Consider the following 15,404-nt stretch of genomic DNA (forward strand, 5'->3'; position numbering starts at 1 on the left):
GTTTTAATCCATTCCAGTTAGAAAAGATGATTGCTGTTGTTTCAGTCTTAAGCTCATTAACATGTGTTTCAAGTCTCACTCTCTCTTAACAGATTATTATTCCACATGTACCTGAGAAGTGATTTTTATTTTTTAAGCTTGATCACTCTTTTTAAAGATTTATTATTATTAATTAATTAATTAATTAATTATTATAAATAAGTACACTGTTGCTGTCTTCAGACATGCCAGAAGAGGGTGTCAGATGTCAGATCCTTGGGTGGTTATGAGCCACCATGTGGTTGCTGGGATTTGAACTCAGGACTTACCTACTGAGCCATCTCACCAGCCCCCCCTTTTTTTTTTATTTTCTACAGGGTTTCTCTGTGTAGCCCTGGCTGTCCTGGAACTTACTCTGTAGACCAGGCTGGCCTCAAACTCAGAAATCCACCTGCCTCTGCCTCCCAAGTGCTGGGATTAAAGGCGTGCACCACCACTGCCCAGCTAAGCTTGATCACTCTTTAAAGGTGAATATATTGACAGTTTTCTCATCTCATTATTTTGAGGCATGTCATGTACTTCTGTTCATTCTGCATCCCCACCACAGTGATGTATGGCACTAGACTCAGCCACAGCTCTCACACAATAGCACTGTACAGACTGGCTGGCTTCTCCTCCTCCCTTCCTCCTATTCTCCTCACTCTCTGGCAAATGCAGGTCTAGTCTGGTTTTGTTGTTGTTGTTGTTGTTGTTGTTGTTTGGTTGGCTTTTTTGGGAGGGGGAGGAAGTGGAGGGAATTCAAGACACGGTTTCTCTGTATACTGGTCTGTTGAGAAGTAACTGTAAACGGTATAGTATAATGTCAGTGTTCACATGTCTACTGAGACATCAAGAGACAATGCCTGATTCTATGTACATCTTATATCCTATGTGGTTTTCTCGGTCTATTCTTGCTGGATGTCACAGTTAGCGCCAGACCCTTCCTTCCCTGCCTTTATACTGGTTACAATCCACGGCATGATACAGAAAAAGAATGAGTGGAATGTCCATCCTTGGTTCATTTTCCACCTGTGTGGGAAAGCCCATAGCTTTCATCATTAAGGGGAAATCTTTAAAAGGATAAAAGAAGCCTAAAAAAAAATCTATCAGTGGATAAATGGAATGTTTGAAAAATGTGATAAAGAATGAAATACTACTCAGTCTTTAAAAAGAAAAACTCCTGGGGGCTGGCGAGATGGCTCAGCAGGTAAGAACACTGACTGTTCTTCCAAAGGTCCTGAGTTCAAATCCCAGCAACCACATGGTGGCTCACAACCACCCGCAGTGAGATCTGATACCCTCTTCTGGTGCGTCTGAAGACAGCTACAGTGTCCAAAATTTCAATTCCCAACAACCACATGAAGGCTCACAACCATCTGTACAGCTACAGTATATGCATATACATAAAATAAATAAATAAATCTTTCAAAAAAAAGAAGAAGAAATCCTGACATATCCTACCTGGGTGAAGCTTTGGAGCCGTATGCTAAGAGGACTATGAGTATGACAGTCAACAAAGACAAACACTGCATAACTCCACTTGGGTGAGCGGATAATCGGAATTCTTAGCAACAAGAAGGAGGGCAGTGGCTCCCAGGGGCTTGGGGGGGGGGGAATAGAAGCTGTTCACTGGGGGTAGAGTTTCAGTTTTTCAAGCTGAACAAATTCAACAGATCTGTTGGATAACGTTGCACATGTGGTTACGATAGTAAATTTTATGTTGTGCGGTTTTTACCGCACTTTAAAAAGAAAAAAAAAAAAAAAGGAACATCCTATTGGTATATAAGAAAAAGAAAGAAAGAGAAAAAAACCTAGATGACTTTCCAAAGAATTATGCTGAGGAAACCCCAGAATGTTACATAGTTTAGGGTTCCGTTAATAAAACATTCTTGAGCTAACAAAACTGTAATAATGAGAGATTGGTGGGCTGGAGGCTTTACAGTGAGGGATGTGGGTGTGGTGAATGTGGCCAGGGGTGGGTGAGGCAACAGGATTGGAATCCCAGTGCAGACTCGGACGCTTTTCTTTTGAAACAGAGTCTCACTGTATAGACCTAGCTAGCCTGAAACTTGCCTTGAACGCACGGAGATCCACCTCCCTCTGCCTCCCAAGAGCTAAGATTAAATAGAAGAAAAAGCTTAACTCGCTTTTAAAATCCCTTGTCTCAAATAGAAGTACTAACTTTAAGTGAGGTACAGATTTCAGTTCTTGTCTTAAGATCGTGATAAGAAAAACAAACTAAGGGACTAGAGAGATAATCTCAGTTTAGACTGCTCCTTCCAAAGGACCAGAGTTCAATTCCCAGTATCCACATGACCACTAACAACTGCCCGTAACTCCAGGTCCGTGGGGGCCCAGCACCTTCTTCATGACTCCTCAGGCACGGCACACTTGTGGTGCTCAGACACATATACCAGCAAAACATCCATACACAAAGAATAAAAATAAATAAATCTTAAAAGAAAGTAAGATGAAAGATGGGTAAGGTGACACATACTTTTAATCTCAGCACTTGGGAGACAAAGGCAGGTGGGTCTCCATGAGTTCAAGGCCAGTTTGATATACATAGCAAGTTCCAGGGCAGCCAAGGGGTGAGACCTTGTCTCCAAACATACACACACACACACACACACACACACCCAGGAGTGAGCTGAAGCAGAAAAAAATCCTTCACGTTTCAAGTCCTAGAAAATAAGAACTCGTTTTCAGATGTCACAGCTTAGTTACATCAGCATCAGCATCAGCATCAGCATCATCATCATCATCATAATAAATAAGAGGACCTGAGTTCAATTCCCAGCACCCACATGGTGGCTCACAACCATCTGTAATGGGATCTGATGCCCTCTTCGGTGTGTCTGAAGACAACTACAGTGTACTCATATACAGAAAATAAATAAGTATATCTTTAAGAAAAAAAAAAAAAGAATTGAGGAATAACTCTGGATATCAGGAGAAAGGAGAACACCGAGAGTCCAGTCAGTCAGTTCTCTGAGGTACAGGCACATCAGCTACAGAGACAAGCAGCCTTCCTGCTGGAGGCCTTCTGATCCTACTCCCAACTATGCTGGGCTAAGCAAGCCAGTAAGGAACATCCCTCCATGGCCTCTGCATCAGCTCCTGCTTCCTGACCTGTTTGACTTCCAGTCCTGACTTCCTCTGGTGATCAACAGCAGTGTGGAAAGTGTAAGCTGAATAAACCCTTTCCTTCCCAACTTGCTTCTTGGTCATGATGTTTGTGCAGGAATAGAAACCCTGACTAAGACAAATTTGTACCAGCATAGTGGGGTATTCCTGAGACAACCTGACCAGGTTTTGGGGAGGACTGTGGAAGGACTTTGGAACTTTGGGCTAGAAGAGCCACTGGTTGTTTAAGAGCTCTGTGGGATGTTCTGTAGGAGCTTGGAAGTCAATGTTGAGAACAGTGCAGAAGACGGAAGCCTGTCTTGTGAAATTTCAGAGGGAAGATTAAAGACTCTATCAGGGCTGTTGCTATTTTGATTGTGAAGATTCTGTGGTTTTGGTTAACTGGGACTGAAGAATCAGCTGTGATTAACAAGATACCAGAACTACTAAAGTGAAAACTTTGCATTATCAGTCCCCTGCTACATTTTGAATAGGTAGCAATGAATCCTTTATCTCCACTGCACTTGCTAGGAAATCTGCCACCAGGGTGTTTAGGAAATACCACGAACATGATTTGGGAGACCTAGTACTCTGAGATTTCTATGAGGGTTATGGAAGCTCAATCATTTATGGCATGAAAGAGCCATCTCCTCCGAGGGATGCTGGTCAGGGGTACTGATAGCTGAACTTAGGCAATGACTGCGGGGGAGAAAGAAGTTTACCCTAGGCCAAGGCAACTCTTCTCTGGAATGTGCTTCTATGCTTCCACTCTTCCCTCTGAGCCCCTGGCACTCAGAAGTGCTAAGTCAGACCTCTCCCCATCAATGAACTCAGCAGTAACCAGCATTCCCTCAGCTTCTCCCAGTACAATGTACTGCATTCCCTTGACAAGCTGGTGTAAAGACCAGTGGCTAAGAGCCCACCTCAAAGATCAGGAGACAGGGTCTCAGAGGATTTACAAGGTCTGCCTAAACTCACTCGGCTGTCAGGAGGCAGAGCCATTTTCTAGGACTCTATCTACAAGCCTGTAGCCTGTGCATTACCAAATTTTAACAGGTCCCTTCTACACATAATTGAAGAGGTATGAGCGAAGGTGCTAGCAATATTTCTTTCACAGGACAGGTACACAGTAGGTACTCAAAACAGGATTACTGAGTCGAAGTCACCAAGAGGGGAAAGGCAGCAGAGGGTCTCCCCCGTCACTGTGAGCAAGGAGGCCTGTTGAGGAGACCCTCACCTGCCTTTCCAGATGCTGACACTCTGATCTGCCTGGGATGCTGCTGTACCAAGATCTACAAGACAGACAGCCACACACACACACAGCAGAATGATCTGAAGTGCTTGGATCCCTCCCACCACCCCTCAAAACAAAAAACAAAAAACACAGTGTTAGCCCCAGGGAATGGGTGATGACCTCAGAGGTAAAGTATGTAGTAAGCCAGTTCTGGAACCTCAGCAAATTCAGACTAAACAGTAGGGGTGTGCCAGCTCCTGGCCTAGTGCTGAGCAAGGATGGTTATGGAGTGCCTGCTGGGTTGGCAGGATCATCTAGCTCTGGTTTCTGAGAATATACTAGAAACAAGCCACCAGGCAGAGATCCCTATACAGGAAACATGGCAGGCTCAGCAGCTAGCTCACCTCCCGCTTCAGGGGTTCCTTCCCACTGCTTCACAGATTCCTGCTTCAGGAGCTTGGGCTGAAACAGAGAATGGGCCCCTTTTGCTGAGGGAATCTGCAAGGAGACTCGATGAAGACCCGCAGGCTGCTGCAGCCAAAGAAACGGTGCCTTCGTGCCAAAAGCAGACAATTGGGGGGAGGAAGGGGGCGGGGAGCAACCAGGGAGCATGAGAGAAGAAAGAAGACATTAAGGAAGGAAAACTATCTAAGGCAGCCACACTAAAAATACTTTCCAGGCGCATACTTCTCGTAGTGCATAGCAGTTCTTTCAATTAAGGATGTGTCATTTCCTGGGTTATTAAATCCAGATCATGGAACATTCCACTCTGGGACAGTAAAGGAAGGGTCACGTTCCCAGCCTCTCCACGCACCATAAACAGTGAAACACAAGAATGGTGGTCCTTGGTGTTCAGGTCACTGAGCTGCATGCAAACCTCCTTCCGGGTGTGATGCTTAGAGGATGTCCCACTCGGTGCTTCCCCTTGTGTCCCCAGCATCCCCAGAATCACCTAGAAGGGTATTAGCCTACCCAGCACGTAAGACCTCACAGGAACCATGATTTGGGGTAAGAGGTAGTAGTACCAGCCACTGCCATTAAAGCCAGTGACCTTCAGCCTCTTCTGAAACCAAAGCCTCTCTAGACTATAAAGAACATACAGACCTGTTCCATCCTGTCCTCTCACTATAAGGGACAAAGACTTGTGTGCAGTAGATGGCCAATAGTCTGGGTATCTGTCTGATCTGTCAGTCTTCATCAGCCACCCTCCCTCCATCTCTTTCCCACCCCTTCCTCTCCCCAGACTCCCACCCCCCCCCCAGACTACAAACACAATGGGGTTCCTGCAACAGCTCTCCAAAGACTACAAACACAATGGGGTTCCTGCAATAGCTCTCCAAACAGTTAAGGAGCCTGGGACTGTAACCCCATCCCCCTAACTTGCATTTGAAACACTTAGTTTGCACCTAAAATGAGCTAAAATGTGGACAGATTAATAAAGGTGAATAGGGCCTGGCATGGTGGTGCATGCCTTTAATCCCAGCACTTGGGAGGCAGAGGCAGGCAGATTTCTGAGTTCGAGGCCAGCTTGGTCTACAGAGTGAGTTCCAGGACAGCCAGGGCTGTACAGAAAAACCCTGTCTCAAAAAAAATAAAAATAAAATAAAATAAAAGTAAAAAATAAATAAAAAAAGGTGAATAGGTAAGAAACTGAATGGCAAAATGGGCTTTTGGAGTTAACACAAAATCTGAGTGAGTAAAAGCCCTGAAAGGTTGGATAATTTTGGAATGCACTACGTTTTTTAAACAAAATTTGAAAGTCACCAACATTTAAAACTTGGTCATTTCAGGATTAAAAAAAAAAATTCCTGGACTGGCGAGATGGCTCAGCGGGTAAGAGCTCTGACTGCTCTTCCAAAGGTCTGAGTTCGGATCCCAGCAACCACTTGGTGGCTCACAACCACCCATAATGAGATCTGACACCCTCTTCTGGTGTGTCTGAAGACAGCTACAGTGTATTACGCTAGAGCAAGTGGGGCCCGGAGCGAGCGGGCTGGAGGGAGCAGCCATCTGTACAGCTACCATGTACTCATACACATTAAATAAATAAATAAATCTTAAAAAAAAAAAATTCCTGTTTCAGTGAAAGTAATCAGCAGAGGTGGGGATCCTAGGCCTTCAGGCACTTTCTGGTTGGAAGCCCCGTCCCAGTGGGCAGAGCATGAGCACTGGGGCTCTACTAGGGCAGCTCAGTTATGTTTGAACTGGTAGTTCTGCCCTGAGCTCCTTACCCTGCAGGCCCATCTTCATGCATATGAGTCCTAATGAACTCCTCACCCTCCTAACTTAACACCATCATACCCTTGCCATGGGTGGCTGCAGTGTGTAAAAAAGAGTTGGGGACTCCTGCTCCCAAAGAGTTGGGGACTGAACAAATTTAGGCCCCTCTGCTGGAAGAAACAGGAGACCAGATAGAGAGGTAAAGGCAGGTGCATCGACCAAGGTATGTGACCAAGGACATGCCTGCCTGGTTCCACCTGTGGTCCCATCTCTTCTTTGTTAAACCAGCTTCTATCGCGGGTCAGAACTCATCCTTATGGGCGGGCACTTGTAGCTTCAAGGATTTATCTGTCATTTCTGGTCTACGTTGGTGAGGAAGCAAGCATTGCTTCAACTGCACAGCTGCGTGTACTGCTCAGAGCCGGGAAACGTGGAGTCGTCCTCCCAAACACTCTACAATGAGGACTCCCTCAGGACACAGATGGCGGTCCTGTGCAAGATGACCACGACCAGAAGCTGAGGATGACCACAGCGCTCAGGACAAGAACGATCCTCCATCATTACAAGATCTGTTTGTGTCCAATGTGGTGCTGGGCATTTCCTATGCTTTCTTATCTCTCTCTCAGCGGTCTGGGTATATACATAGGTGCACAGGGTAGGTGCACAGGTGCTCACACACATGTGGAGGCCCGAGGGTGACATCGAAAGTCTCCTTCCATTGCTCTTTACATTGTTCACTGAACCGAGTTCAGCCATGCAGCTAATCTGGCCAACCTGTTTGTTCCACATCCCCTGTCTGTACCTCCGAAGTACTGGAACTACAGCCAAGCCACCAAGCCCACGTACCATGTGTTTATGTGTATGTGCGCGCGCCCGTGCGCACGTGTGCGTGCGTGCGTGCGTGAGTGCGTGAGTGCGTGAGCGCACCGGCACTGGGGATAAAACTCTGATTCTCAGGCTCAACAGCAAGCACTTAAACCTGTGAGTCACTGCACCAGCAACACATTTTCTTATTTTTACTACAACCCTACAAAGAGGAGGGAAGGAACCCTTTTCACGTGTAAAGGGAGTGTCAAAGTCCCCCCCCCCCCCAGGCTTAGTCATTCAACTCACTAGAAGAAAGTACTGGAAAGATCCTCTCCCAGGACTGGCCTGGAAACCCAGGGTTCTACTTACGGCCTGCTGTTCGCCTCCTCCCCACTGGCTGAGGTCTTCGACTCCACGGCATTGTTGAAGTTAGAGATGTTTTCAGATGAGTAGAGGCCAGTTGGGTTGTTGTACTGATTTGTGATGACCCGGGTGCTGGGAGCAGGTGAGGCAGTAAATGGCATGGCACTTCGGTTGTGGGCACTTCCTATGTGCAAGACTTCCTGGAGGCAGGGAGCAGAGGAGAAATCACGGAGCTGTCGACCCTGAGCCCCTTATCCTGTACAGTACAGGGAGAACGTCCAGCTGAGCCACAGCAGCCCTGCGTCTAGCCTAAACTTCAGCTTCAGACAGTAGGGCTCAGACAAAGGCAAGGAGCCAGGGATCAGTAATCCCGTACCCTCCTAATCAGCTCTGGCCCTTCCCGAAACCCAGCAGAACTGATATTGGGTACCTCTGGGGAGGATAACACGTCATGCCTTGGGCTACCAGTACCCAAGTCAGAGCTGAAGCATTCTTTCAGGACACATTCCAGAAGCGTTAGGAAAAAGTAGAGAGGTAGCCTAGACTACCACAAAGCCCTGGATGTCAAAAGATAGAGATAAATTCCCCAGACCTGAGCAGGTTAGATCGTCAAGGAAAGAAGGTAAGAAGAGGAGCAGCTGCTGACTACATGTCTCAGTGTTTGCAAAACGCAGCCGAGGGCCTATCATTCCCTGTGGTAAAACACAGATGGAAGGTTCTGGAAGCCAGGTCCAAGGCAGAACCTATGGGTGAAGGACTTTGAGTTTCTATGTCCTCATTCCCTGGTCTACCTCCAGAAATCTGGTGAACAATTACAACTACCACCTCTCTCTAGGCATCTGTGTAAACATACCAAAACCAAACACCATTTATTTTATTTTATTTTATATTTTATTTTACTTTTTGAGACAGGGTTTCTCTCTGTAGCCCTAGCTGTTCTGAAACTTACTTTCTAGACCTGGTTGAGCCCAAACTCAGAGCGCCTGCCTCCAGAGTGCTGGGTTTAAAGATGTGCACCGTACAGCCTCCTTATACTTTTTAAACTACCATTCCTTTTAAAAAGAAAAATCACAGGTTATCCGATGACTCCGTTAGCAAGGTTCTCCCTGCTCCAATGCTCAAAATCAATTCTGGCTTCCAGTGCCGAAAGCTGTGTAGCCTTCTAAGTTCAACGTGTTTTCTGAGTTCCCAAGAAAAATTCCTCCAAACCCCACCTTCTTTCTTAAACACCCAAATGATCAAAAAGAATGATTCCAATTCTTCTATCATTCTTTTTCTTCTCTTTTAAAAAAGGAAACTTAAGTGTTTAATTGGGAAGCATTATGAATGAGAACTGTTTAATCATTATGAAACTATTTAAAGTACAAGGCAAATAAACACATTTTTATGTTTAGGATTTCTTTTTTATTATTCTGGTAAAATTTTTTTCAAGTCAGAATCAGTGAGGTTTAGTTGAGTTTGTCCATGTCTGCACAAATAATGAAAAAACAATAAAATAATAAAATAATAAAGAGGCTTGTATTTTTTTTTATTTTTTATTTTGTTTTGAGACAGGGTCTCTCTATTAGTCTAGCTGTCCTGGAACTCACTATGTAGACCAGGCTGGTTTCAAATTCACAGAGATCTGCCTGTTTCTGCTACCAAGCCTGGCTACAAAGAATCACAAAAGAGGATCTTAAAGAAGAGAAAGGTCATAAGGAATGGTTAGGTGATTTTATGTGCACTGATTCAGAGGAATCCTAAAAGCATTGAGTACTGTCTGAGAAAAGCAGCAGCTGAGTTTCAGATTAGAGGCCAGGGGTTCTCACCCCCATCACTCCAGCATGGGCAGACACAGGACAGCACCCATCATGCACCTTTCTCCTGTCTCCACAGCAATTCTGGGAGCGGCACAGGATGCTTATTCTTTAGTCTTGCCTCCAGTTTTCCCTGGCACTTTGTTTGGCCATGGACAAGTTATGCCTCTCTGAGCCCAATTCTCTAAGCTTCTTCAGAAGGACATGGTGTGACACGTCTATGCACCAAGCACAGGGAAGAACAGGGAAGGGTCTCAATGGGATCCATCTTCTCTACCCATAGAAACAAAAAGAGTTCCAGTCAGAAGTCCAGGGGAGCCATGCCATGTCATACATTCTTAGTTATGTATGTATGTATGTATGTATGTATGTATGTATTTACTTACTGCCCACATTATAGATCAGAGGACAATTTAGAAGAATCCATTCTCACCTTCCCATATGGACCCCAGGGATCAAGCTCAGGTCCTCAGCAGAGACCAACTACTCCTCAACCTTCCCCACCCTACCACTCCCCTACCCCACCCTTGTTTTCTTTTGTGGGAATAGTGGAGTTTTTTTTCTTTGGGGTGGCTTTTTTTTTTTAAACTCTTGATTCTTGCTTTATAAAGCATCTTTCAAGAATGCATCTGGTTTGTACATAAAAGAAATATTTCTACCCCCATGCGGATTCTAGTCTCTCCAGAAGGCAGGCGGATTTAGGGCTTGCCTTTTGGAAGGGATGATGTCATTGTTTGGGCTTTGTATTTACTGGTCTCCAAGGAAACTCAATAATGAGGAAATACAAACTAGGTATGTAACTATGTTGACCTCAGATAAGCTGGGGTGTTGGTTAGCTTTATGTGAATGAGCAGATCTTTACAATATCCATGGACTCTGTCCTCACCATTTGCCCTCTAGCTCAGACGTCTCAGAAATGGAAGACCTGGGAAAAGGGGAAGTGGGAAGATTTTTGCGTGAATAAAGAATGAAGAGAAAAATGCGCTCAACCTAGCCTTTAAAGTAGTCTGAACAATTATTTTTTAATCTGAAAATGATCTTCAAAATATTAGCACTGAAGAAAAAGTAAAACCAAGATATGGATGGTTGCCTCAAGGGAAAGTGACCATTTTGGACCAAGTTAAGCCAAAATCAGTCCTCTTTGTTATAAAACTATGTGGAAACTTAACACATCAAAATTTAACACATATAGTAAATTTAATAAATGACTAGACTACCAAGAAAACTGAAATTAACTCTGGCATAATTTAAACTTGCCTATACAACTGCCAGTTTGCAGAGTAACATTTTATGAGTTTCCTTATAGGGCTTACACAGAATAATGTGTTTGAGTCAACTTCAACAGGGTAGATGCAAAATGGTCCCTAAAAGAATGTAGCATTTTAGCATGATGGCTATTGCAAATAGGAACATTTATAACAACATTTCTGAAATTTTAATGAGACCCTCTTAAGAAATTAAGGCTTATAGTCAACCATTCAATTTATATATACTATGGAACCATATGAATTCAATTTCATATCATTTCTATGCTATACATAACTATGTTACCTTTTCATTACTATTTCTATATAAAAAACTAAATAGTGACTCAAATTTAAAAAAAATCAATTTCAAACCTTCAACTGGGGCTAAATAAATAATAATCACAACCCCATTTTGAAAATTGCAAAAATAAAAAATATTATCCATTTACTTACTAACTTATTTATGGTTGTTTTGTTGTTGTTTTGCATATGTGTGTGCCTGTGTCTGGGTGCACTTGTATGTGCCTGTGTACACTTGTGAGTGTGTGCACTTGTATGCGGAGGCTGGGGGTTGATGTGTGATATATCTCCCTCAATCATTTCTCCACAGCTTTAGACACAGAGTCACTCAGTGAACCTGAAACTCAGCCTTTTGGCTGAACTGGCAAACCAGCTCTTGTTGATGGTATTCCAGATAGGCACAGTCACGCCCAGCTTTGACACATGGGTGCTGGAAATCCAAAGTCAGGTCCTTGTGCTTTTGTGAACACACTTTACCCATAAGCTACTTCCTCAGCCACACTTACTGTTAATAATTCATTCATTTATCCAACAGAGAACATAGTTTGTGGTGAGCAACATGGGCATTTTTATTAATGTGTTCTAAATATTTTTTATTTACTTCAAAATGTACCCACACAGTATAAATAACTTAGAAGACACAACTAAGGGAGAAAATACCTATAAGCTTTCTACCGAGAGATTCATTTGTAAATATAGTCTCTCAGGGCAATCTACTGTTGTAGCAAATTCTACTGGACCAACAAACAATGCACTGACTCCTTCCTATATTTTCCCAAGATTAACTGCCACCTCACTTAACTAATTTTAATGTGTTTCTTCAAGTTTCACCGTAACAAAAACAGAATTCCACCCTTTTGACAGGGGAAGGAAATACTTATTAAACCCCTGTGTTTCTTTTTCACTTTGCTTCAGGCCTGAAAGCATCCTCCCCTCTAGGATGATTCTTCTGTATCTAATCTGTAAGAGCTGAGCTAGCTCTCAGGATTCAGTAGAGTCCTACCAATTCTTTTTGCAGGAAGGCGTCTCTCCCTTTCTCCCATTGCCTGCCTTCCTACTCCTTCTCACTCCGTTGCAGGCCATGTCCCTGCCCTGGGGTTTTCCAGCCCTTTCCTCTGACAGTTTCCCTTACGGGAAGAACTGAACTGAAGCCAGATCCCAGCAATGACAGTGGAGGCCTCTCCTGGCCACTTTATCCCCAGACCTCCAGTTCAGGAAAAACAGAGGCTAGCTAAACAATGCCCAAGCAGGAAAGTAGCTGGCAGAGGAGTGGCAAAGATAAGCAAGTACTTACTTGGGGTTCTGATGCTAAATTCATCTTGTAGGGATGACGTTTCCCCTCCTCGGTCACTAGAGGAGACCAAATCTTCTGTTCAGACCTGCAACAGATGAACAAAGCTGTTGTTCCCCTCTGTTCTTTCATTTCATTCTACTTTGCAGTGTCGATGATCCAACTCAACATCTCACAAACGTCAGTCAAGCAAGTGCTCCACCACTGAGCCATAGCCCCAGCCTAAAGCTGCTGTCTCATTCATGTTAAATAAAGAGTCCAGTTCAACCTCTGTCTCTACAGGTTCTGCTTAGATTCAGGCAACTGCAGGCAAGCTCTGCCTCTGTACTGAACATGTACAGACTTCTCCCCTTGTCTTAGTCTTAAGGTATAGCAGTCATGGGCATAGCATTTACATTGCATTAGATATTACAGGTATCCTGTAATATCTAATGACTTAAAAGACTGCAGGAAGATACACAGAGAGTATGTACAAGTACTACACTGCTTTGTCCAGAAGGGACTTGAGTAGTCGCAGATTTTGATATCCGAAACAATTCTGGGGACCAACCCCCATGGACACCAAAAAACAACCTTACACACTAAAAGCAAATGAGGAAAAACATCCCCTTTGCTTTAACTTCTACCCTCTGAACTTGAACCTTGCCATCAGACCTACGTCCTACTGATCAATTAGATGGCATCCACGTTAAATGGCTCCTACACACAGCCTGAAGGGATTTTCCATGCTAAGCCCTCAGCCTCCCTCATTACGGTCTTTGGAACTGACATAGCCACCAGGCTCCTCTGACTTGCTACGCCTGCCTCATGCTGCCACCTCAATTCAAGGATAGATGTCAACTCTATCCTGGCTCAGTGTTCCTAACTGTAGAGAACATATTGTGTGTTGTATGGGTGCATCACCTGTCAATTAAAAAGCCTATGGCCAATGGCTTAGGCAGGGAATAGAAAGTGGGACATCAGGAGGAGAAAGAATTCTGGGATAGAAAGAGGCAGGAAAATTTCCTGGGGAGATGTGACAAGTGAACCCATCGTATCTGAGCACAGGTAACCAGCCACATGGCAGAATGTAGGCTAGAATACATAGGATATTTAAGTTATAGCTAATCAAAACAGAGCCTAGCTATGTGGCCAAGGTATTTGAAAATATATTTTGAGTCTAGATCTTATTTCTGGGAGTATGGGGCTAGGAGGAAAAAACTAGGACTTAACTTAAACACCTAACCTAGACCATATTACCAATGTATTTATGAATCAGTTCCAGGTTTCATTAGCTTGGAGCTTTATCTCTTCAAGGTAGGGAATATTTATACTTTACTTTGTGTTTGTCACAGTAACCAGTGACAGACAATTATAAGGCACACCCGTATAATTTGTTGGCAAGTAAATTTAAAAAAAAAAAGAATCAATGACCCTATGAATAAATGCGTGAATGACCTGAACATGAGTTTGAGGGAGAGAGGACGTGGGCTGAGCTAGATAGAACAAGAGACAAGAACAAAGGGCCTATGTGCTTTTGAAGGAGTCATAAAGAAATGGTTCACCTCGCAGAGTTAGTAGGGCTCTGGAGGGAACAAAATATTCTCATATTGTTCATCCAGTCTTGGTCTGTCTAACAATCCTATAGCACAAGACAGAGGGGGAAAAAAAGATCACAAAGTGTACTTGACAGAGGAGAACATGATGAAGAGCAATAAAAGCGAAGGTTGGTGAGCCATTAAATAAAGCAGGTTCACCCAGCAAACAGAGCCTGAACTTGATCCAACAGGAACTAGGAAGCCACTCAAAGCTGCACCAATCACTCCTGACGTGTTGGCTTCCTAGGGCTCCTTCCACGACCAAGTGAAAGGTGAATGGAAATTCTACCCTAATTACAGCTTCCAAGGTGCTTTCCTGAGCTGTCTGCTCAGTGTCTGTACTCCTTTCCCCGTCGTGCACCTTAAGTTACACTTGGCACTTTATCTAACAGCAGCTGTGATCTCAGGATGCAACGCCCCCTACTTCTTGGGTCCTTGGAAGGAAATGATACTCAGAGAACCTCAGGAAGACATTTGCATTTCATTATGCCTTAACAGTGTCTAACACATTTTAACCTCCTCAAGATTTTCATTAGTTGTGTCTGATCAAATCAAAGTGTGGTGACTTAACAGAAAGAGGCTGACGAATGATAAACCAGCAAGAAATAAGAAGTCCTGTGCACAGGACAGAAGAAAGGAGCAACCTCAAAATCCAAAGTCGCACACCTGGTGTGCTTTCATCATACATAGCACAGAACTGGGGGAGTGCAGGGGCTTCTGAGATGGAGGGAGGGTGGGGAGGAGGTACAGGCCCATCCACAAGCAGCTTCCAGTCTATTAGGAATGAACTAAGTATTTCCACAGCCTCACCTGGATACCGTGAGCGTCATGTTGTCTACGCAGCCCTTGATTTTGTTCTGAGCTTCCAAGTGTGTCATACTGCTGGTATCTTCTCCATCAATGGCCATGATTAAATCTCCAATACATAAATTAGCTATAGCAGCCTTGCTTCCAGGAGTGACCTAGCAACAGAGGGGTTAGCACATCCGTTACTATTTGGGTCCAGGAAAACCAATAAGTAAATACCACTGTTAAGTACTCACTGATAAAGAGCAAAGCATGGAAAGAGAGAGTTTGGCATGATGCTACACACCTGTAATCCCAAGTCTGGGGGACTCTGAAGTGGGAGAAAATTTGAGGCTAGCATGAGCTACACAGTGTGTTTGAGGACAGCCTCGGATATATAGCAAAACCTTGGAAGGATGAAAAAGAGGAAGAGCAGGGAGAGTAATGCGCAAGAAAGTGTATATATGTGATGATTAAAATATGCTTGTTCCATGGGAAGTGGCACTAATAGGAGGCGTGGCCTTGTTGGAGGAGGTGTGGTCTTGGAGGAGGCGTGGCCTTGTTGGAGGACGTGTGGCCTTGTTGGAGGAGGTGTGGCCTTGTTGGAGGAGGTGTGGCCTTGTTGGAGGAGGTGTGGCC

General features: G+C 44.2%; 1 protein-coding gene across 1 annotated transcript in view; it reads right to left on the reverse strand.

The window, feature by feature from the left end:
* The window catches only part of Pdlim1 (PDZ and LIM domain 1), a 48,163-nt gene that overhangs the window by 13,211 nt on the left and 19,548 nt on the right, over positions 1–15,404 (reverse strand). The window contains exons 2-4 of the mRNA XM_031390229.1: positions 14,790–14,941; positions 12,406–12,490; positions 7,775–7,968 (exon numbers count right to left, since the gene is read on the reverse strand). Of these exons, the coding sequence (XP_031246089.1) occupies positions 7,775–7,968; positions 12,406–12,490; positions 14,790–14,941 (431 nt within the window). The remainder of the gene's footprint in view (positions 1–7,774; positions 7,969–12,405; positions 12,491–14,789; positions 14,942–15,404) is intronic.

This window comes from Mastomys coucha, unplaced genomic scaffold (assembly GCF_008632895.1).
Source record: "Mastomys coucha isolate ucsf_1 unplaced genomic scaffold, UCSF_Mcou_1 pScaffold21, whole genome shotgun sequence".
Taxonomy (NCBI): domain Eukaryota; kingdom Metazoa; phylum Chordata; class Mammalia; order Rodentia; family Muridae; genus Mastomys; species Mastomys coucha.